Here is a 25,111-nt window from a genome sequence, read left to right as displayed (position 1 = left end):
CCACATTTGTTCCTACTGCCTGTAAACGGATACACGGTTGGATCACAGTGATCAATTGACCCTCAGGACCACTGACTGGAGCTTTTAGACATTTCAGCCCCTCAGGTCCACTGACTGTCAACAGACTCACCTTCTTCAAAAGGGCCCCTGACATCTCTCTAACATGGGTGCCAGCACTGACAGTGATCTAGCTCAGATTTTTCTCAAAGGCACTAAAGATGTAGGCAGTGGGAAGCCAAATCTGGAACTATGACAGTCTTAGCCTGTACAACCACTATGATAAAAGTCACTACAATATTTTCCATAATAATGGAGGACCAGAGAGCAGAACCTGGAAAACATATGCCATTAGATGCCCAACAATGACAGGAGTAGAAGAACACACCTATAAGAATCAGGAGCACCTGCCTGCTAAGATACCTGTACTTGACCCCCAAATCTGGAGCCTGCTCACAGGAAAGGGGTGCAAGTATTTCTCTCAAGATGCTGCCCTGAAACAAGAATCTTTTAACGGCCTCTGTAAGTTTGGGGTAAATTACCCAACCTTCCTTTAAGAGAGATGAACAGTCCTCTGAAGCCAAATTTCTCCAGTGATTCTGGACAGATCCTGGGTAATTTTACAAACCAGGTGACATTAATCCTGTTCTAAGTACTTTAAGCACCTGATAAATCTACACTTATTTTTGCTTCCTAACTGATGAAGTGTTGTTCTGTGTCTTCTCCTCTACCAGCTTCTCAGGTGACAGCAATTTTTATTCCAAAACTTTCTGTACTCAGACACAGCAAAATTCAATTCCAACTCCCTTTGACTTCACTCCAGCAGCTACTTGTAGCTCTTCTACAAATATAATGTAGAAGTGTTATAATCCAACATTTTCATTGCTGACTATGAAGCAGAAAAGCAACAGTAGCATAAGTTTGTCTTGAAGCTTTTGTTGATGCTATGTGACAAAACTATGATTAGGACCAGAGATATTCTATCTGATAAGGAAACAGAGAAAAGCACTGCTTCTAATATAAAGGAGCTTTTGGTTTATGCTTTCCAGTCATTTCAAAACCAGGAGCTTCAATAGGAGGGATGACCGTGCTTTCATACTTGAATATCTGTGGTGGTTTGATCACACTTTTTGGAGTTAAGAAACAGGCTCCTTATGCAGCTAACTAAGTGAATGAAGTTGGTTTTTGTTTTTGTTTTGTTTGTTTTTAAACATTATAAAAACAGGCAGAGAAAAAAACTGTAAACACATGAATTTATAGCTCACTGGAATTTATGTATTAATTACAGACTGCAGATAAATATTCTGGATTTAAATAATCTCATTTTAAAAAGCATTAAAAAGTTAAACAAACCTGACAGTTGGTGCTGAATGGAGGTAGCATTGTGTTTGAGAAATTCTTCATTAAAACTTTCCAAGTTTTTATTAACAAAGATTTTCTGCATTTCTTGAGTTAGGACCTTGCTCACAATTTCTGGGAGGTTACTATGGTCAGATACTGGAAGGGGAAAGAAGAGGGAGAGAAGTAAAAAAAGAAAGAGCCCATTTAAACAAGTGTAGACAACAGTATGAAACCATAAACATCACTGCTAAAACTCCGATTTTTCGAAATTTGGGCACAGAAAGAAACATGAATTTCAAATCAGTTCAACACAAGCTCTACCAATGCATTTACAGATGAAACATTCATAAAGGGTGCTTTAATTGTAAACTTTCTGCTGCAAGTTCACAACACACTTTGCCGCAATTCAGAATCTTCCTCCCATATCTACCACTTATGTTAAGTATTTCAAGGATCTTTGGAACACCTGCTCCTCTGTGAAATTTGGCCAAAATGAGTTATTGGTTCCACCTGGTGGATTAATGAAGGAAGGAATAGAATGTAATACATTCACAGTACCCTGCATAGCACCATCTGTTTTTTACTGGGTTTTATGTGGTAAACAAATTTATTTTCTTCATATTGCTTTGTGTTTCAAGAGTATTTACATATTACAAAAATATATAGTTGTGCCCTTGTACAATACAACTTCCTGTACCTTTATACATACATACATACTTCCTACACACATACCTGCTTTAGAGAATTTAATCAAGCACTCGTGTAGCCAGGGGTTATTACTATCAATAGCAAAAGCTCTTTTGACAGACTGTAACATTAACAGAAACTTTCCTGTGGGAAGGAGAAAAAACCAAAAACATACCAAGATTAATACAGAACTTGCTCTTTATATCAACTACTGTTTTGTTTAGTACGAACATTAGAAACATCAATGCCTACACAGAATTAGAAAAGATTTATTTTTCCCATCAAATTGCTTAATAAAATAGAAACATCTGCTGAACTCTGACAGCACTGCAGAGATGATGTTACTATCTGTTTGGCTTTGTTTTCCCCTACATAATTAAAAATCACAATGCAAATATCTCTACAGCATTTATTAGTACACACTACAACTTGCTTTGCTCTTGAGTTTGTTTGTTTTAAGGGTGGCTAAACAAAAATGCTATTTCCTCTATTGTAACTAGATATGATGCAAACCCCAGCTTCAGACAAGTAAATATCTATTCCAAACCATTTTAGGCTACACTCCAATAACACCGGTTGTAGTAAAGGGTTAAAATTTTGTAGAGCAAAAAGAAAATTATGCCGTACTTTACCTTTTCTAAAGTATATTTCAAATGCTAATAAATGTGTTTCTATGTCATCTCCAATAAGATTCTTAAGTGGTATAAGGAACTTAATGGCTTCTTCTAATGGATTTTCTACCTGTTTTAATAAAAACACAGTGAAACTTAAAGCTTAAAATAAATGGCAAATAAACACCAAGGATAATTTCTGTTATACCAAGCATTTAAATAATCAGAGGCCAAAGGTGAACTGTAGATAGCTTTCTGAATTAAACGGAACTACAACATTTATTTGTACAGCAAGATTTAGAAGTGTTTATTCAAGATTTCAGGTTGACAAAGACAACATCATCGCTAACTATGGCACTGCTTATGTGACTTACTCAGTGTTGTAATTTAGCATTTAGGAAACAATTAAATACAACTGCCTTAGACAATAAGCTTAAGCTTCTAAAGTTACTGTGACATAGCTCTTTGTGCTCAGAGAAATACTGGCTCATGCCTTCAAATGCTGTGAACTGCAACCACATTTCTGTTAGTTTTTCTTTATTCACTGTATGAAAACCAGAGTTCTTCAGGCACAAACTATCTTTTTGTTGAGTATCTATTTTAATGAAAGATGGCCTACTGTTAAAAAAAAACAAACCCACATTTAAAAAAGCAACAGTGCTACTAATATAGAACTTTGATTTAGTAGAGGAAAATTATTACTTTTCTTTAGTGTAAACAGAGATAGACTACAAGAAGTTATCTTGGTATGCAAGAACCTGATAATAATCCATATTGCAGGCTTTTTATGATAATCACATGAACTTAACATGAAAAACCATGCTAACCCGTTCCAGTTTTTCAGGAACTAGCTCTTCCCTGGGTCCACTAGTTTCTTCCTCCTCTTCATCTCGCTTTTTCTTTTGATTCTTTTGTTGCCGCTCTCTTTCTGCATGTTTTCTTTCCTCTTCAAGTTTTGCTTTCTTCTGCGCTCTTCTTTGCTTGCTAAGCATTTTCTTCAATTCTTTGGCTGAGAGATTTTCTACAGATTAAGGTACCAAACAGATGACTTACATTAAGAGAGTATTTAACTTAAAATCTTGTCTCTGTCAAGCACCACTCAGACATGGCACTAACACTCCTCCGCCATACTGAACTGGCATACTTTGTCAGAGATTTACATAAATATCAGCACTTGACAGAATATCATCACTATATAATCCAACACTACTATTGCATGACTATTTACAGCACGACACGACACGACACTTGATCTTGCAGATCTTCTCTTCCATATTTGTTACAGAAACCTCAACTATCTGACAGGCTAACTACATGAAATTGTTGCCTCTATGACAGGTTTTACCTTAGAAAATGGACAATGGTTTCCAAAGGTAATACTAAACTCCCATGTTGACTGTAGCTCACTTTCCTTCTGATGCTGGCTAGAAACATTCAGACAGAATTATACTCTGTCTTAAAAACAAGGTTATCTTCCATTAAATGTCTGAACAAAATATAGCCATGACATCTGCATTGATGTTCCACAAGTGCCATGGACTAACTAAATAAATCCAAACAAAAACGGATACTGTTTGAGGAGAGGAGAGATAAAATGTTCTGGTCTATATCAGCAGAACCATTGTATGAATCTTCAGACTGCTTGCTGTGTTCAGATTTTTAGACTGGACTAGCATTTAGAAAAACCAAGAGAGTTTAACAGTTGCATGAAAAGCAGAACACACAAAACACGGTTTCCTGCAGGTTCATGTAGAAGTGAGGAACCACCAGCATTTCCCTTCACCCCTCTGTTTCCTTCCCTGCTGTCCCACTGACATGACTGGTTTGGCCAGAAAAATACTGTAGTTCCACTCCATTTACGGTGGTGTTCAACAGAGAACAGGATTTGTAGTAATCATGTGGCAAAGAACATAAGAACAGGCTACTGAGGCACTAATACATTACTTTTGTGCCTATAGCACCACAACGTCTCTCTGCTGGGCGCAGCCACCATTCTGAGATGGGGAAGCGAGGAGAAGCAAATGTTATTTTCATCCCATTTACAGAGCACTGTCTTCCCAGTGGATGAGCCTATTGAATCCCAACGCACAGCAGGCAAATGAACAAACATAATGACTTAAGATTCCTCCCCACCTTAGTTTCTATGATGTATTGCTTTTAAGATCCTGCCACATTATATACCAAAACAAGTTGAAATTTGAGAGAAAAGAGGCAAGTTGAACTGTGCCTCTTTTTATATGTACTTCATCATACATAGGCAGATATGAAAAAACTTACTATTCACATCTGAATGTAACATAAGATTGTTTTGGCAATATCTGCTTTCCATTTAACACAAGTTTTAAATATCTTCCTGGATTTATTACTTTTGCTAATACACACTTGTCCATGTGTTCTTTGGTCCTGAAATTACATGGATAATAATAAAATGGAATGCAGTGTTAACTAGTGTTACTACATAATAAGTTAAATACACTAGATCAAAATTAAATTCTTACAGTTCAGACTGCTCTCCCACAAAATCCATTGTTCCATAATTCATCTCTTACTGACATTTGTCTTTTGTTTAAGTGAATAAGTGGCTGAACTGAATTTGATTTTTCTTCTTTGTATTCTGAAACACCACTGTTCTCCAAGCACTCCAACTACAGCCAGGTTCATTCATGTGCTAGTTTTAAAATGTGAGGGGAACAGACAGGAAGAAAGCTGTGACATTATCTATGATCTCTTTTCAGTTATCAAATCATGACAGAAAAGCTTATGTATTTTACAACTCTCATTTATTCTACAGCATATAACTTCCTTAGTTTAATAAGTGTTTACCTGCCTCATATACATATGAGCCTCCATTATGGTCTACATACCTGAATTCACTTCTTGTTCTTTGCTTTCATTGGTAAGAGGATTATCATGGAGCTTCAAGTAGATTTCAATTGCTGATCGAGCAGCCTTGAAGTAGAAGGCATGTTTCCTGAGCACATCTTCTAATCTCAAAAGGTCTACATAGGCACGAAGAGTCATCTTTCTCATGCAGTATGTGTGGAAGTCAAACTGATCATCCGTTATCTCAAAAAAATGCTTGAAGAAAGAAAAAAGAAACACACCACTCTTATGCATTTCCCTTTCTTGGTCTATTTTTTTATTAGATGAGGTGAATATTGTTACAACTGATATTATTTAAAGGCAATATTTAACAGGAATAGAAATATAATATTGACTAAGAGAACCTGTAAGTAGGGAAAAAACCCACCCAGAAAAATCTCATTTTGTTAACAGAAACTAATGTGACTGTTTGAAGACTTAAGCACTCTAAAAGCTAACTGAAATGTGATTGTTCTAATTAAAAAAACAACTGGCAAAAGATAGCATAAAGTTAATGTACAAATAGTTGCATGGTTAGTTTTCACTTCATATAATGTTGGTTTGTTTTTTTTTTTTTTTTTTACATAATATCTAGGGATGACATCTTATTTATTACAATAAATCAAGTATTAACCTGTTCTTAAAAATCATTATACTAAAAACTTTATATGCAAAAAAATCATACTGATTACATCAGCAAATATTTTCATTAGTTTGTGAGAAATACTAGGAAATAAACTGAAGGTGTTTGCACCTACTTACCCTTTCTACTTCATGGCATTTTTTCAAGGCATCACCGTATTTCCCCAGCCTTTGATAAGCTGCAGCACATTCAGTCTGGAACCACATGCACTGCATCTCATTTAGGTTTTCCATAGCAGAAGTTCCTTCCTGAAATAAATGTCATTATTGCTTTTTGCTATTATAATTTACCAGCTGTTTCTTTCACCTATGACTAGCTTCAGGCCATTACCAGGAAACAATCAATCCTTCAAATGCTTAGAATATAACAGAAGATGGATATAACCACCCAGCGACTGAGAATAATACTTGCGGTACTCTGTGCTTCCCAAATAAAAAGGAAGAAATTTACATCATTTTTCTAAAAAGTTATCAGAACAAGATTAGCATCTCAAAACATCTTTTTGAAGATTAACTCATGCCTGTATACCCAGTTTCACTTTTACAATTTGGGCCCAGAAAACAACACTATTTTTAAAAATCTCAAAGGTCAGCAAATAATTCTTGTCATTTTTCCCCCTGCCAGGTAAGTGGCATCTACTAGTCTAAAAAAAATCCACCAATATCTTTACTGCTTTATCATGTAGTACATTTAAGTTTCTTAGAACCTGTTAGTTGAAATAAATGAAATTAGAGTTATACTTTATACTTTAAAAATAAAGAGTCCTAGGATTTATTCTTTATGGTTTCAATGTTCTACATTAAAATAAACAAGCATGTTCCACATACCATGAATGTTGGCCACCAAATTTTCAAAACAGTCTTTATACTAGAAAGAAAATCCAGTTCAACTCCTAACATTCAATTATTTAGGATCAGATTTGTCCTATCTGACCACACACATCTATGCTAGAGTTCTGTATTGCTTGCTCTAACTTTTCAACAAGCATATAGGATGAGTTTTACTAATCAAATTTTCCATTGTTCCTAGAAATACCTAGAAAGCTCAGATTCACTTTCAAGTGTTTTCACGCCTAAAATTAAGAATTAGAGAGACTAATTGATTTACATGTTCCAGGAAATCCCACCAAGTAGCTGTCTTCATATTTAGTTACATAAATAATATGGACATCTGGTTTTGTGATTCTCAACTTTGTTCAGTGTCCAAAACATAACATTTAAGTGCTCACCTCATGTTTTAAGCACAGCATTTGCTTTAACAAAATTTGTCTCTAGTACTAGCGTAAAAGGAATGACTTGTCCAAGTCCAAATTAATTTGTTAATGCTAAATCATAATGAATATAGTGCACATTCCTGTGCAGTTAGCTCAGATGATATTACTGAGAAAGCAGGTTTTGCAAACAAGGTTTCCATCAGAATTTCCAGAGAGGTACTTAGAAGCATTGCAATAAAAAAAAAAAAAAAAAAAAAAAAAGGGTCTTACAAGAAAGAGAGAGACTTTTCACCAGGTCCTGTAGTGACAGGACAAGGGGTAACAGCTTAAAACTGAAAGAGGGTAGGTCTAGATTGGACATCAGGAAGAAGTTCTTTACAGTGAGGGTGGTGAGGCACTGGAACAGGCTGCCCAGAGAAGCTGTGGATGCTCCATCCCTGGACATATTCAGGGCCAGGCTGGATGGGGCTCTGAGCAACCTGGTCTAGTGGAAGGTGACCCTGCCCATGACAGGGGGTTTGGATGTATGATCTTTAAAGGTCCCTTCCAAACCATTCTGCGATTCTATATAGTTATTTAGCACCAAGTCTAAGAGCATTTTCTTAAAAATGGACATTAATAAACAATAATTGTGTCAAAACTTACGCAAGCAAAAAAAACTGCCAGAGGCAATCAAAACCTCTCTTCATTAAAGCAATATACTTACCCTTGTGAATTTAGAGCACATCTCCTCTGCATCTTTCACCATATTTGCTCGCAGCATGTACTTAGCACATTTAGAATTGATAAACCTATCTGCAGTGTCCAAAGACTGTGCTTCATCCATCCATTTGGCAGCTTCCTTGAGGTTACCTACATGCTGTTAGGGAGAAATTAAATAGTTAACTTTTACTATATGCCTTCTGTTGACCAATTCCTGAAATCTATAGTTACTGGTATTTCTCCCTCAGAAATAACAAAAGACAGTGTTATTGTTCCCTTCCTCCTGCCACCAGATTTTATCAGAATGACAACTCATTGTAAGTTGTGACTTGCTTTGCAAAACCTAAACAAAAGGGCTTTCATTTTCTTCCAGACAAAGCAGTGTCCAAAGAGAAACCCACATGACAACCAATTCCCATAACCACAACTACAACACCAACCACACATTCACACCAATATGATGTGTTGCATGTTTGTTTTTTAGTAAACTAGGTACTCTACACGTCCACATTCACTTTTTACCTTGTAAATTTTTGCTTTTAAATAGAATAGTTCTATTAATGTTGGAGTGCTTGCAATTGCAGAATTAATATAATCCAAGGCCAAAGAACACTGGCCAAGTTTGTCAAAGTGCTGTGCCAGGAAATACCGAACCCAAAGCAGCGTCGTTGGGGGCTCTTTCTCTCCATTTTCTGCAACAAATGGAAAAAGTTACAGTGACAAGTAAAGTTGAAGACTGCATTTCAAAAAACAAACAAAAAAACAAAACCTGGCAAATTCCTGTAATACACTCATTTGCTAGAAGGTAATACAACTATTTTCTTACACAAATTATCAGCACTTCAAGACTTATTGATAACTGCCATAAACAATATTAGTAATTACAGTGCAATTAATATAAGACCATAGAAACTTACCACATGTACTAAAAAGGTCACAGGTTTTCAAAGAGGCTTCATAACCAGTAACAAGTTCTTGGATTATAGAAACCTGCATATTAAAAATACCAGCTTCAGTTATGCTTTACTCTTAAGTTTACACAGATTAACACACTGAAAAAAAATACTTGGACAAAATTAGAGAAACTACACTAAAATAATTACCTAGTTTGGAAAAAAAAAAAAAAAAATGTTTCCTCATATACTTCACCTTTCACAAGCTACCTTTGATCATCCATTTTAACTGGTGATGTGACAGGGAAACTGGTATAGTTTCTGGCAGCATATGCCAGAAAGTAATCAAGTACACGTGATCAATGTACTTTTAAAGCTGTGTTTTGGAATTTTTATTTATTTATGCTATTAATTTTTAAGTCTCCAAACTGAGCCAACTGAAGAAAGGTGCTTTGGAAAAGACTCTGCACAAACTTCCCATAAGAAGATACTGAAGAGACTTCCGTGGTTTTCTGGCAGGCTAATACATACTAATAAAGATTGTTGTTGTTGCTGTTAAAAAGGTATTGTTGCTCAGAATACAAGCTGCATCTTTTTTACATAAAAATTTCTATACAGATGGATTCTAAGGTTAATACTTTCTGAAATCAGAACTTGCCAACAATATCGTTGTTCATTCCAAGGTTGAAGACTCAAAATTTACCCATACACTACACAAGTTTGACATTTACAATACATACAAATGGTAGTATATCATCTACGGATTTTATGACAATGAAGTATTCCAACACCAGGTCCATGGCTTATAGGTGCCACATAGTATTTCTAAGCATTTTATTAAATGCTCAACCTGTTTTGCAGCTACATTCTAAACATGCCTGCTATATCCAGCAAGTGACCAGCCTCTTAAGGAAAAAAAACACTAAAAGAAGTATTGTCTACATATATACCCCAAACACACCCAAAAAACTTAAAACTTAAGATCTGTCTGTAAGCATAGCAGGAAGATTGCTACATTCACCAGTTAGGTAAAACCTAAAGATTTCAATGGTTAACAGTAAGATGATCCTGCATTAGAAAAAAAGTTGGTTGCAAGAGTCGAATTACTGTGGAGACAAAGCACACATCCACTTCAAGATACACTTTGGGAGAGGAGGGGAAGGGAATTAACCTTGTTCTAGGAGATCAAGTACACGATTTAAAGGATACGACTTCATTTAATCTAATTCAGCACAATAGACAAGAAATGACAAACATCTTATTTCAAAGAAAGCAGAAAAAGTGACAGGCCCAAGTCATACACAGCAGTGTAAATATCTCAAAAGTGTAATAAAATGTATAAACACACACATTCTGGAAAGCTCTGGGCAAATCTCATAAGAAATGGTTTCTGGTACCAAAATCTCAAATGTAATAAAATGTTACTAGACTTCCAATAACTACAAAGCGATAAAGGAATGTAAAGAAGTCACATACAAATGGCCAAAGGCAAACAAATGCATTAAACTGTTCTCTGACCTCAGACATCTATTTACTAAAAGAAACCTTCAACCTCAGAAAATCTTTGAAGATTCTCTTCTCTAAAATGACTTAAAAAGCAAAAGCAAGCATCTGCTTCAGGTAGCAGGCTTCTGGTGTATATGTGCAGAGTATGTGTTATTTCCCTGCTGCTTTCCACTGAAATTTCAATGTATTCCCAAAGTTATTCTTATCTGGCTGTGTAAACTCAGAATCCTTTGAGATCAGCCAGCTTTCCTTGACTGCAAGTGACCTGTGCATGTAAAGGGAGAAAGACCACTTCATTTCTTTAACAAACACACCCCACCACCATCAAACCCTATGTGTAACTTTTTCCACTCCTGCACTCTTGTAGTGTGGCTTCACAGCTGGATGGAGACCATGCTGCCACCAAAAAGAACAGTGCCACCGTCTCCCGGCCACACGGGCCCAGTCCCAACTTTGGGTCAGTGCTAGGGGCTGTATCCAGGGTTACAAGTGATTTACTCCCTGCTCCACCTCAGTGTACAGTTACTAGTTCCATCACGGGGGAGCTGGCAGTGGACAGCCCTGGGCCGGTGAAGCAGTAAGAAAACATCTCTTCCTAGGAAGAGGGTCTTCAGTCAGCTCACAGCAACAGTGGCATCAAACCCTCTGATCTTGAGGTGATGGAAAACACCTAACTGTACCATCTCTTAGTTTTTTTTTTTTTTTTTAATTCTTCCACATTCAGAACTCTGCTGTGGTTCCGGCTTCTACAGTCCAAGAAGCTACACTGAAACTATCATTCTGAAAACTATGTTGAGCATTATATTTGGAAACAAGTATTCAGTGAAAGCAACATCTACAAAAATAATGCCAATCAGGTAGTTAGGTTATTGCAGACATTCTTGATGAAAGTGGCAGTATATTTGTTTCTGACGACTACCCAGAATCTTTTTGCTTGCTTTTTATGCTTATGCTTCAGTCTCTTGCTAGTTATTTAGGAAAATAATTCCAGCTTCATGTGCCACTTCAGCAACCTGGAAATAGGAACCCTAATTTATTTGTCCATATTAACTGCAAATTTAGTAGTAACATCTGTCTCTTGAGTTTACTGCCATCTATTATCTGTATTCCAGAGTCACCACTGCCATCTCAAAGGCAATAATATTTTACTATATCTAAACACTACAGAGCTCTTCATAAAGATCATTTTACAATTTCTAAAAATCAAACCGAGGTGTGGGGAAATACCATGACACTGACCATGAGTTAATTTCAAGTGGTATTATTGTAGGAAAAAAGTTTCAGTTATTCCCTTGCCATGGATCTGAAAATGCTTAAAGTATTAAAAAAGCATAACTGAAGTAATCAACAAATCTCAGGTTTTGTTATGGTAAGAACGGACCCAATTCCAGAACCAAGGTCACCACTTTCAGAAGCTTTTTAAATCATCAAAATTCAAACCTCAAACCTTTTCACAGGTCACTACCTACAACTTCAGTTTCATTACGAAAGAACAATGAGCTCAAAGGCACAAATGGGCTTTAGCCTTCCATGTTAGCACAGACAAGTGAAGAGCTCGTTTTTCCTCCTGTACCTTACAGAGATTAAAATTGCACATGATCACAAACTCACACAGGTTCTTGTCAACTGTAATAATCTTGAAAGTATCTTTCACATTCTGTACTACTTCAAGCAAAGTCTCCACAAAGGCCAGAATGGCCTTTCCCCCCATTCCTGTGCAGTTTACTTCTTATGAAAAGGATGATTTCATAAGTGAACTTGGAGTACATGCCTTAAAATGAGTATTTGAGAAATACAAACTGAGACTGGAATAAATATAATGCATACATACTTTTTTTTTTAATATGTAAGCAACAGGAACACACTTCACTTGAACCCCAATTCTGAACTACTTTCTCCTGTGAGTGTTAGTTTTTCTTTATTTGATTATACTGAGAAATATTTTGTGTCCTCTTTTGTAAGGGACAGCCTAGGGGCAAGTTATTGTTTTCTAGGTAAAGGGCTGATGGCTACAATTCTTTTATCATCACCTGTAGCTTTACAGTGGTACCTATGAGCCAGTCATTAAATGGAAATCTGTGCTGCATGCTCTGCCATACACCAAGTGACTCCTGACAATTTTTTCTTCAGACAAACAGCAGAGGATTATCAAAGATAAGAATAATAATATGGGGATCCAAAATGGGATGTCAAGGCTGCAGGAGTCTAAATCCCACTTGGATTTTTTTTGGTCTATACTCCATGTAGGCAGTAAGTTAAATGGAATGACAAAGAATAAAAGAGAAAGCAATACGGAAAGGTTTTTAAAAAACACACATAACAAAGGTGAGGTGAAATATGTAATGGAAGGTAAAATCAACAGCCCACCAGCACAAAGCAGGGATGCAAATTTTTCAAATAAAAGGCTACAACTCTCTGGTTCATTACTATAGAAGTTAAATTACTAAACTGATTGCGTATCCTATTATTACAGAAGTTGGGTAAAAGATTTTATAACAGACATTTGTTTCAATTACAACCTTCAAAACACCAATACTGTATTTCCTTCAACAAAACAACTGCAAGAAACTGAATTATCAATACTAATCATATAGAAATATTGTAATGTACTATAAAGTGGTCAGACTTCAGCTGTGTCAATAGCCATTTTTTAAAAGTATTCAGCTTTTTAATTTACCAGTCACAATCACTACATGTATTTTTTTTAGTTGCTGCCATTATAAATCACTAAGAAGTTATCAGCACTTCCAGTGCACAAACTAATTAAGAGCTACTGTCAGCAGTTTCAGAAGCAATCCATATGTTTAACATATGGCATGGAATTGAGTCCCTGCCTTTTGAATTCCTGCAAACACATTTAGTATTATCTGCATTGTTCTCAAAGGCAAACAACCAAAAGAGAAAGTTCAAATACTGTGACTGAGATATCAAGGTTTGAGGTGCATCTATGAAACTGCCCAAACACGCTGAGTTTGTGATGCTACTTTTCCAGCAAAGCAGAAGAGGTGTTCACTAGACTTGGTAAGAATCCTTATGTCTGTGTGAAAAATTGAAGAACAGTAGTACTTCTCAAAACATATAGAAACCATTTGCAAATTTTTTGCTACAGAGTACCCAAATGAAATTGCGGTTCTGCAACTTCAAAACAGTCCTCACCATCTAGAAAAGACGGGATACCTAGAGATTGAATGACAAACTAAGTCTTTCAACATCAGCCCTGGCAAAGCATTTTCCTTGGGCCAGAAGAAAACCACGATGACATTACCTGAAAGTCTGCGTGGCCAAATTACTGGGAGTATCTTTCACAACACAAAGAAGTACCCAGTACATAACCTGGAGCAACCCTATACATGCCTCATGGAAAGTGGAGAAGCAACAATAAAAACTGTCCATAAGAGCAATGTGTCAATACTCAGAGCCTTCGCTATGATGAGATGTTTTTTAAGAGATGAGAAGGTGCTCACAGTGTGCAGAAGTGATATCAACAGACCCTGAAAACTATTTATGAACTTAGTATGAAGTTAATACAGAAAAAAATTAAAAGGCAAGCAATTGCTGGCTCAGAGTTCTGGAGAAGGCTTAAAGCTGGGGAGCTAAACCCACAAAATAATGAAGAGGAATACTATACAACCTTGGTTCCTGCTTTTATTTTGATGCTATGCTCTCCACACCATTCCAGACAGAACCTTACCCAGAAACAGCTTAGCACTAAAAAAAAAAAAACAAAAAAAAAACAAAACCAACACACACCAAACCAACTCCAATACAATGATGGCACAAACAAGAACATCTTTCAAAGTAATATCTTAAATAATTCTGTTTCAAAACTCCCTTTACTCACAGAGGCATCTTCACAGCCTCCCTGAAAAGGCTGACTTGATTGCTTGCAATAGACAAGACAGACATACAGCTTGGCAAGGAACTTGCAGGGCCTTCTCTAGGTCCATAGAGACACCATACAGGAAGATCCTGGGTTCAGAACCAGCCAAACTCCACCCATATGGTAAATCCGGAACCTGAAGTCCCCAGCTCTACAAATGCAGGCTCTTAGATATGAACTTTCAGGCTTGAAATGTATTTCTGAATGGTAGCAGAGGCTCACTTCTGATGATCTACTGTATTCAGCACAGCTCCATCACATGATTAATAGCATTTCAATCCAGGGCACTCTGACCGTATCTTTGTGGATGGAAATACTGATGGGAAGGAAGTTTCAAATAGAAAAGCTGCCAATAGACTAAAAAAAGTTCATAAATTCAATTAACCACATTGGAAAAAAAGGCAGGGGGAGAGGAAGGGCAGCTGCACATTAGAAAAAATGTTTTACTACAGCCTAAGGAAGACAAGAAGAATCTTCATCTACAGCCAAGAGGTGACTGGCACAAATTGAGATGTGCTCTTTATGGAGGCAGCAAAGAACAAAGCTTGCCAAACACACAAGCCAGCTGGCACGCTTGTGCTGCACAAAGTGCTGAGTTCAGGCTCTTCCAGTGTATCCACACAGGAAGGTGTGTATGGACAACCACCTAAAGAAGTTCCATTTCCTATGGCCTACTATAAATCTAACAAGAATATCTAAGATAACAGTTCACAGAAGAAAAACAAACAAACAAAACCCCCCACAACTCTTCAGCAAAGCTCACACTGGTTGATTTTTAAAGCAGTATTCCTCCATTATTTACAAAGTGTCCTGTCCAGCTACTTTGATAAAGATATTGACACTCAGATCTATCAGTTTAAGACTGAAAAAGTGTAGAGTGTGCAAATGCCTGAATATTTCAATTTTTACTCAAGGCAGCTATACATCAACTTATTTGCAAAAACTTGAAAAGCTTCTGCTCCACAACTTGTGATACAGCTGATACAGATTTACTTCACCCAATGAGGTATGAACCACAGAACAAGCCCCCAGAGACCATTCAAATAAGTTACTCCAACTGTGAAAGGTTATTCAGCCTCATACGGAAAACTGCCATTGCCTGCATTTTAGTATATGGCTAACATCTGCATGCAATAAAGATCACAATCAATGAAAAATTATTTTACCACCTCACCCCATGAAAGAAACAGGAAACCATGACAAACAGCCTTCTACTTAACACAAGTCTCCTTAAATCTCTTATATATATTTGACATATACTGATGCGAAGTTTGTTTCTGTAAGAAGCTCTACTATTTTGTATAATGCCCAAGGAAAGTGTACAAGCATAAGGAATTGTAAGAAATTTTATAGTACAAATAGCATTTGACAAACATCGCAATTGTTTCTTTTAATTTTGACTGAACCATGCAGCATTTCTAGTCACATGTGACTGCATTAACCAGTTTTTGTCTCAAAAATCTGCACTGGAGACATTTTGTTCCATGCATAACAGGTTTTACACTCCCAAGTTATTCTTTGAGGAGAGAACCCTGGAAGGGGGAAAGCCGCTGGGTGCACAAGCTTTGCAGAGAGCTGACAACTCAAGCAGAACAGCAAACAAGTCACAACAGGAACATTCTCTATTAAAGAATTTACTGCTGCTTTGGAAAGGTCTGGTACATGTATGTTTATACATTGGAAGTACACAGCTTCAGAAATGGGCAACAGTATGATTATAGAAGTACAAGATCAGTCACACATTAAACAAACTAAGTAGGATGACTATAAATACAAGAGCCAGCCATGAATTTTAAGTGCTTCAAATGTAACACGTTGAATATTGAAGTGACTCCTTAGAAGTTACTTTAAAAACAATGCTTGTTGAATATCTTTATAAATAGTTAAGGCATCTATTTGGGATGGAAAAACAGGATTCAGCCAGATTTGGAAATAAGCTCTTAACTTTGAGATTGCTGGGAACTGTCAGAATTGCTCAAATCTTGTTCATACACTGTAGAATCTTTCCATTCAGAAAATAATTAAAGTATGACTAGAATAACTGAAAAATGTTTTCCAAAGTTAACTACACATCTACCCATGTTATCAATGTAACAAAGTTGAACTTCCCTCAGAAACTGAAGGAAACTTCAATGACAATGTGTTTTATATTGGCTAGAGATGCAAACCCACCACGTATAGTAAAGCTACAGAACACTTCAAAAGTACCAACATTAGCGTTCAGTCATATCATAAAGAGTAAGTAAATTGACTATGATGTTCATATCAGATTTCTACAGAGGCATACTTTTTTGGAAGTGAAAGCTAACACAGATTAGCAGTTTACAAAAACGTCAATGAGAAGTTACACAGTTTATAAAACTTTTCCACAGGAACCCAGTTCAGTAGGACAGCAACACCAGTCAAAACGGACTTAATGTCCCAGGAAAAGTCTCCCACAGGGGTCAAGCATTAAAGTATACAACACAATATCAAAAAAAATACTGTTAAAGGCTTGATTTAAGTGTCTTTTCTGATTGTATGCTTCCAAAGACTGATCTTCCACTGCATTTTCAAAATAAGCTCTAGAAATTTAACTTGCCAATCTACTATTGAAGTCCGCATACTATTTAGAAAAGCCTACTCATTTCCCATTACACGAAGAGAGACCTCTGTAGAAAGCACATTGCTTGAATGTATTAGATATCTAGATATCTTTCATCTAGGAATTAGCACAATAGGATATTATTTTTCTCCAGACATACTGTTACAGACATGACAGAGCCTTATGAAGTAACTTCTACAGTTACTCATAAATTGGAAGGCTGTGCTAGGATAGCACATCATATGGAAGACTGAAGATCAGAAGTTCAGTCTACCCCACCCCAAATTAATCTATGCTTAATAGCGAACTGCAAATATCTGATAAGTTAAAACACTCAACTTTTTTTGGTATGAGTGTAGTACAGAAGAAAAACAATACTAAAATTCAGAGATGACTGGCTAGCTCAGACTTACTGTTCTAACAGCAGTCACACATCTAAATTACACTAAAGATAAGGCACAAGTAAAGGAGCCATTCTAAAGCAACAGAAACACAGATACCAAGCAACACGATATAAAGTATTTTGTTAAGCATTTTCTCCCAAAGAGTACATCCCCCATTTAAGACACCAGAAAGTGAATTAAATGGGAACAAAATGGGATAGTGTTCTCTGAAAGCACTGACACCTACAAAACAGTTTTGCTTTCATTTTCACGTTGCCTTAAGACATCCAGAACCAGATTATCTAACATGCTGAGCATTCCACATCAGCTGAGTTCAGTGAATGCTTATGAACATAAACGTCCCTGGAACTGTGACACTCTGTGACACTCCTGGTCTGTATGATCAACATCTGCAGAATTTGGCCATGACATTTTATTGCCCATTCTCAATGTGTGAAGTATGGATAATACTTTCCCTCTTTATTGTACTGTGTCAAGACTGTCAACTTGTGAGATGTCACCTAAGCCAAAAAATGAAAAAATTGCTAAACAAAAAATTTGCATTATACCACAGTATGTAAACATGCAGAAAAATATTATTCTTCATTTTAGAGCACCTGACTTTCCAGTTTTAGTATTACTTCTAATGACCAAATCATAAAACCATTGACACAATGGGGTAAGTTAACAAGAACAGTACAAGTTTGTACTGAAAGTTTTAAGACACCAGAATACAAATTCAGAGCAAACCAATGCTGGGAGACACCACTGTGGTCATTACACAACTAATTCCATGAGCAACTGGCTTTTTGAAAGCTTTTGGACAAGTTTGGGGATGCCACAAAAGCAAGCAAATAACTTCAAATGAGCAGAGCATCAGTAGAAGCAACTATGAGCGGGGATGCTGAGAACATTTCTCGTGAGTCTTCAGACAGGTATTTGGAGCAGTTATTCCCAGTTATTCTCAGACTGAAAAAGCTCTCTTGATAAAGTATCTCATAAATCAGCTACTACACCTGTTAGCTCTTGGTTTACATGTTACCTCAGGGACCCAAATTGTCAGCCATTGACATATTTTACACTTCTCATTCTCATTAAAGGGTGGAAGCATCCTACCTGGCAGTGCCTACAAGGAAGTTTCTCATCCTTCTCCTTCCTCCACTTAATTTAAAATTACTCCCTCTTAAGATACAGTTATATAACAGAAATGTTGTCTTTTGCTATGAATGTACCAGTTCTTAGCCACATCCTGAGCAAGTCCACTTACCAGATTTCCCTCCTGGAATTTTAACTCAGACACACTGATTTCTAAAACTTGAACTGACAGAGTCATTACAAACAAAAAGCTGTCCTGGGTTGATCTTATGGTTCTCTCTTCTTAAAATGTAGAGAGATTTGTCATAGAACTAATGTTTTTCACATCTTTATGTAGTCCACCAACAGTCCAGAGAGGGCATCTAACTACACACACAGTTGGAACCTGCTTTAAATTCCTTTAGCTTTCCACATCAAGGAGGGATAACACCTCCTTTCCTGAAATGGTTAAAGAAAGATCTTCACTGGAGACAGCCTACCTTCCTGTGCAGACAGTCTTAAACCTTTTTTTGAGACTGTTGTTTCTGATGTTTCTTCCAGTCAGACATTCTCTCATCCAGTATTTCCTCACAGTCTCCATGTTTTTAGTTACTCAGAAAAATGGCACATGTGCACTAATGTCGAGCTTCAATGGAACCAACCAACGCACCTGCAACACAATCGACGCAAACCTTGATGTTGACTAATTGAAGATCTTCACTCCATGGATTTTTGTCTCATGGATAGAGAGACCAACACAAATGGAGAACCAAAGGGTATTTCTGAATATTGCTCAAGTACAGAGAGAACTTTCTTGGGGCAGGTAAGGGTAGCATTTCAAGATGCCTCTCTTGTGAGGAACAACAACAAATAAGGCTGCTCACTGTTATTTCTAATATATCTGGACAGCAGCTTACACAGAATGTTAAAATTACTATATCCTATGCAATTGCTTATCTTCCAGGTTATTAGCTTCCAACAGAAACATTCTGCCAATGAGCCACAGCTACATTTACCCTGAACAGTGATCGTCCGTGAACAACAAAACTAATAATAATGTTGTGGCACTCCCAAACACAAGTTTTCACTTCTTGAATATGCCAAAAAGACTACTATAAAACCACTTGTAGCATGAAAAGAGGAACACCCCACTAGGTAGGGTACTAAGTCTCCTATACCAGAGAAAAGTATAAAGACACTCAAGTATAAAGACATCCAAGTATTTAATCTACACACAGACTATATTGTGTTGAGACATTTTCCTTGTAAACACTCCATGTTTATTAGCATGTAAATAAAACATATACAGTCACATTTCAAACCCTTTCATTCACAGCAGTACTTTAAGTAGTTATTCCAAAAGGCTCCACAAGTCATGAAAATGAAACTTCTCACACTATTTCAGAAGTATCAACTGTAAGTTAAAAAATCCACTCTAATATATTTTAAAGCCATGTTTTGTTTAGATAACATTTCAAAACAAACCCACAAGTTTCCTTACGTTGGATGAAATTGCTTTTTTTTTTTTATTACAGCCCCTCCTACTATCCTTTCATGTATCTCACTTGCTTAGAATTAACTCATTTAAGTTAGTCAACTACAATTCTTACTACTTAGTCCATGGTTAGAAGTGACAAAAACAAAAAAATTCACCTTAAAATGCAAGTTACCTCCACAGTATGCTTAAGAATTGGTGATGTAGAAGTTTAGTATTTTATAGCAAGATCAATCAAGTGATTAAGTCTCCAAAGATAGTATGAGAAATATAAGTTTTAAATAATGTTAGGTAAAACAAACTGCTTTTTCCAGAAATAATTACAGTTCTTCAAAACACACTGTCAACACTGGCCCCACTACACACAAGCACCTCTCTCATAGCATGTGAATTGTTGCTAAATCACACCAGTGGATTTTTCAAATGAGGACAGCTAGTGGTTTTCACCTTTACATGTTCAATTCAGCTACCTTTCCGAGATTACCACTGCAGAAATGGTTTGTTGAGCTGCTGAACTTTTAGCTAAAGAGCACAACATATTAAGAGAAGCAGAGATAAGTACAAATTTAAAGCTGTACAGACTCAAACTGGTGCTCAAACACAGGCACTGTTCTTTTAGAAAAGTGGCAACTGGGTGGAACAGACAACTGGGAATGTGAACCCCTCTGTCCATGAGTCAGGGCCCTTACATAAACCATTTTGAACTGCATCACACACACACTCATGAATCAGTTCTCCCAGTAGCATCATCTGCTGCAGTCCTACAAATTCTGTGTCTGTTATCCTCCCCTTCAACACACAAAGATAATGAACTCTTCTGGTGCAGAATTTATATAAATTAAAACTCCAGGATGAAGACAACGATCATGGGACTTGTGTTATCACCTCTCATACAGCAGGCTATTTTAGGGTAAAAGGCCATTTTGTCCTTGAACATATGCTACTGCAGAGTACAGGAAAGCAATAAGGACTTGAGACAGTGAATGTAAGTAACAGTCATTAAAAATTGAAGCACTGATCTCCAAAACACTGCACTTCATTTAAGGAGTAGCACATGGCATTTCTCAAGCACTGAAGACAGCAGCTCCACCAAGCAGCTCCTAGCAGCTGTGCATTAACACAGGAAGGTAAGAGCAGGAGCACAGCACACTGACCCCACCAGTGTCACACCAATAGTCCCTGCTGTAGAACATCACAAACACCAGCAGATTTGCTGGAACAAACTGTCTCCATCAGTAGGTAACTACTCAAGGCGAACACGAGCTATCAGACCTGAAAAATAATCTGGATGCAATTATGACATTACTAGAATTTCATTAGTATCTCTCAGCTTCAGTGAACATCTACATCACCAGCTTGGCCAAGTGACTACTGATTTCTAAGGAGTTGAAAGTATTCTTTACACAACTCATTTTCTCTCTACTCAAGACTACAATCAGATCATCATTGGCAAAACACCAAACACGGAACTATTACATCGTTTGTTAGAGCTTGCACTGCAGAACATCAGAGAAATAAAGAGGGATGCCCTATGCACCACTTTGAGATATCCAAAAACAAGAATGCAGGATGTAGGACCATATTGAAACAATTACTAGATCCCTTCATATCTATAGATAGCATCCTCAGTCCAACCCCTTTTCACTCACGAATAAAACAACCTGGTCTTTCGGCAAGTGCCCACCCTGATGCAGCAGTTACAGACACTTCCCTTGACACATGGTGAAGCATGTGTGTACCTACTTCAACCAAACACCAAGGCAACTGTACTTTGAAGATAATGCATTTCTAAAAGGCAGAGTCTGTGACAAGTGCCTGTTTTTCCCTTTATGAATGGCCCAAGAAGGGAGAAGCAAGAAATTCTAGGAATTGATTAGGAGGGCCATGCTGGCAAACAGATTAAAAAAAAAAAACAAACACCACACAGCTAAAGATTCCAAACCACAGTATCCGGATTAAGGATCTCAGTGCTTCTGCATATACATCTGTGTTGGTATTGTGCCTTTCTGCACTGTTTGGTGTGGGATCTTAGTGTTGCCAGACTTGCATAAAATGCACTGGTCCCACTACTGAAGTACCAGTAGCAGACCAGCTTGTTGGCTAGCAAGTCAACAGCTACCAGTTGATCATAGACATGAAGGTGAAATCCAGTAAGATGATACTACCACAGAATCATTAAGGTTGGAAGAAACCTCTACAGACTGCCTAATTCAACTCCCCTTCACAGAACGGGGTCAGCTGAACCAGGTTACTCCTGGCTATGTCCAGTCACATTTTGACTGTCTCCAAGGATGGCAATTCCACTACCTCTCTGAATAACTTGTTATCATGTTTGACAACCCCCACGACAAAAGTGTCTTTCTTTTTTCTCCCCCTCAAATCACAGAATCACAGAATGGTTTTGGTTTGAAAGGACCTTAAAGATCATCTAGTTCCAACCTCCCTGCCATGGGCAGGGTCACCTTCCACTAGACCAGGTTGCTCAAAGCCCCATCCAACCCAGTCTTAAACACTTCCAAGGATGGGGCACCCACAACTTACCTGGGCAGCCTGTTCCAGTGCCTCACCACCCTCCTGTTATTCTCCCTAGTTTTAAAAGGGAGTTATCCAATAGCTATCCATTTAATAGATACTTTGGAAACAAGTATAAACAGTTCCCAACACACTGCAGCACCTTCAGGTTCAGACATCTATACTTACAGATAACAATTATAACAATCAAAACATCCATCAGATCTCCCCAGCAGAGTCGAAAGAAGCTTTGACAGCTGTTCAAGTGACCCTACGTAGGAAACCACATATGGTGGTGAGCTGCACAAATTCTCTCTGTCCACTGACCTAAATTCACATGCCTGAATCTGGAACTCAATGTGTGTTAAAATGGCTTATATGATCGTTAAAAACATATTCCAGACAATTTTGGAGACAAACAAAGTTTTTGAAATCCAAACACACATCTGCCCAAAATAATTCGCCCACCCCCAAAAAATGGAACGAAGAAAATACAGCTAAAGATAAATACTTTAGTCTTCTTTTTATGGGATGACAGTCATGTCGATTTTTAAATTTTTCCCCAAAGTTATGTTTACCATACTAGAACTATATTTTTTTAATTTAATCAAATACACTGAAAATTAACTGAAAGCAGGAATGTATAGGAGCACAACATACTCTTTTTGATAAGCTATGCAAAGATAATTCTATGTTTTTTCCTGTTCCTAGAAATGTTAAAACAACACAAAAAGTCTCCCTTCTGTCTCCAGGATCTTTTATTTAGACACAGCTTACTGACCTCCATTGGGGTCTCCCGTAGAATTTCAAGTAACAAAACAAGAAACTCAGACAACTATCAGACACTTCTGTCTCTCTAAAACAAAAAGTGTAACAAATATGTAATAATAGTACCAGAGAAGGATTTCGTCAAACAATTCTTAAAACAAAAATGGGTGTAGCTGAAAGGAATAAAGACATACGTAATGTGTGGCCAACTTGCAAATTAAAAGTTACTCCAGCATTATTCTTGGTGGATTTGATTCCTGATTTGGGAAGAAATGCACCTTTTAAACTCTTTAATTGTTTAAAGGATTTTGGATCAAGTCAATGCTAACATACTAAAACACTTATGATGATCAACCAGCAAACATAGCTGACCTTTAACTTCTTAAATAGTCCAAAACCCAGAATTTTTCACACCTTATTTTCTGATGTTACTTCCACAAGTACACAAAATCTGGTTTAGATCTTATCACAACAATGTCTGTACTGGAATACAAAGCAGAGCTTCCAATCTATAAACACCTCGGTATTTGGAACTTTTCTAAGCCTTCTAAGTACTAAAGAGATTCCAAATCCTCCCTGAATCATCTTCACTTTGAACAGGGCAGATCCTAAAGCTTTGCAGCTCTGTGTGCCTGAAGCTAGATTTCACTCCAAACTGTTAAGTAATGCTAGGAGACTAGAATCTGGTTTTAAATCAAAATACGCCAGCAATTTTTATTTGAAACATTTAGTATGAAGTATCAACTTAAAGCAAATAGATAACATCTTCCTGAACGAATGTGATAAACACTTGCCTTCTACACAACCACTCTTATTTTTCTTTGCCCTCTCCAAAGGGAGGGGAGACATCCATATTTTTCCTCTAAAATCAGCTACTCTTCACATTGTCCTTTGTGTAAAACATGTTTTTAACACCAGAAAGATACTGAGAAATATAATAATATTCACTGAGCAAGTAAAGCTGTATTTTCCCCCACTATTCCTCTGTATTCTTCCAGGTATTAAGTCATTTACATATTCCTTTCCTACATATAAAATATTGCAGCACTATTTTTTTAATCCGAGTTAAGTACATAGAAATGGAAAACTTTTGTTAACATAAACATTGCTTATTTCACCTTTTCCCCAAAACCATGGTTTCAGAAAGATACTGGACATACCTGAAGTTCTACAAAAAAAAGGAAGTTTCTAGGCTTAAATACCAACTCTTTCATAAAATCCTCCTACCCATTCCTCTTCAAAATGCAACTGCAGTTGACTACACCAATTTACACCTGATTCCAGACAAATAAATGGGGAACTGTTCATTCCCAACTTGTAGAGAATTCAGTAATTTGCTAGGTATTTTCTAGTAGGTTTAACACGATCCTGACTACAATTATTTCTATTTTCGGTCAAAATATACCAGTAATTAATGTGGGAAACCAGCATTAAGCACTGACTTAAACTAGATAACAAAATAAAACATTTTCCTGAAAGGTATAGCACATGTTAGTTCGCCATAATTTTCTGCCCTTCTAAGCCCTATGTTTTAGCAATTCTAAAGGTAACTGTCAGAGACTAAAACTGAAGTTTCTCTTAGTTTCCAAGATCCTTCTGTTACACTATATTACATGAAAACCCAACCAAGTGAAATGTGAAAGACACCCTGTCTCGATAAAAGAACAAGAAAGAAGAGGAGAATGCTTTCTCCACAAGTTAAAAGCACAAGTTGTCCAAGCATATTTGGTACTTGTGAGGATCTTGATTTTAATCACTTTTTAGGATTAAGCTGGCAGTTCTGAGTAGCACTGATTTGACACAATGAAGATAACTAGCAGCAAGGCACCTTTCTGGACAAATGTCTGCCTCAAACCATAGTAGTCTTAAATTTTTTACCCATCACATCAAAACCAACTAAGTGCTAAATATATTTTCACAAGTCACATGAGTTTATATTTTTTATATATATATATATACAC

The 25,111-nt window shown here is 36.9% G+C and overlaps 1 protein-coding gene across 3 annotated transcripts in view; it reads right to left on the bottom strand.

The window, feature by feature from the left end:
• NAA16 (N-alpha-acetyltransferase 16, NatA auxiliary subunit) overlaps positions 1-25,111 on the bottom strand; it is a 64,143-nt gene that overhangs the window by 3,456 nt on the left and 35,576 nt on the right. For all 3 annotated transcript variants that reach the window (XM_082053763.1, XM_082053765.1, XM_082053764.1), the window contains 9 exons: positions 8,974-9,046; positions 8,579-8,748; positions 8,061-8,213; positions 6,261-6,389; positions 5,501-5,714; positions 3,464-3,657; positions 2,658-2,766; positions 2,071-2,169; positions 1,351-1,494 (listed from right to left, as the gene is read on the bottom strand). In XM_082053763.1, the coding sequence (XP_081909889.1) occupies positions 1,351-1,494; positions 2,071-2,169; positions 2,658-2,766; positions 3,464-3,657; positions 5,501-5,714; positions 6,261-6,389; positions 8,061-8,213; positions 8,579-8,748; positions 8,974-9,046 (1,285 nt within the window). The remainder of the gene's footprint in view (positions 1-1,350; positions 1,495-2,070; positions 2,170-2,657; positions 2,767-3,463; positions 3,658-5,500; positions 5,715-6,260; positions 6,390-8,060; positions 8,214-8,578; positions 8,749-8,973; positions 9,047-25,111) is intronic.

The sequence above is a fragment of the Streptopelia decaocto genome (assembly GCF_964273445.1).
Source record: "Streptopelia decaocto genome assembly, chromosome: 1".
NCBI classification, from domain to species: domain Eukaryota; kingdom Metazoa; phylum Chordata; class Aves; order Columbiformes; family Columbidae; genus Streptopelia; species Streptopelia decaocto.
This window is presented reverse-complemented; position numbering and strand designations above follow the sequence as displayed.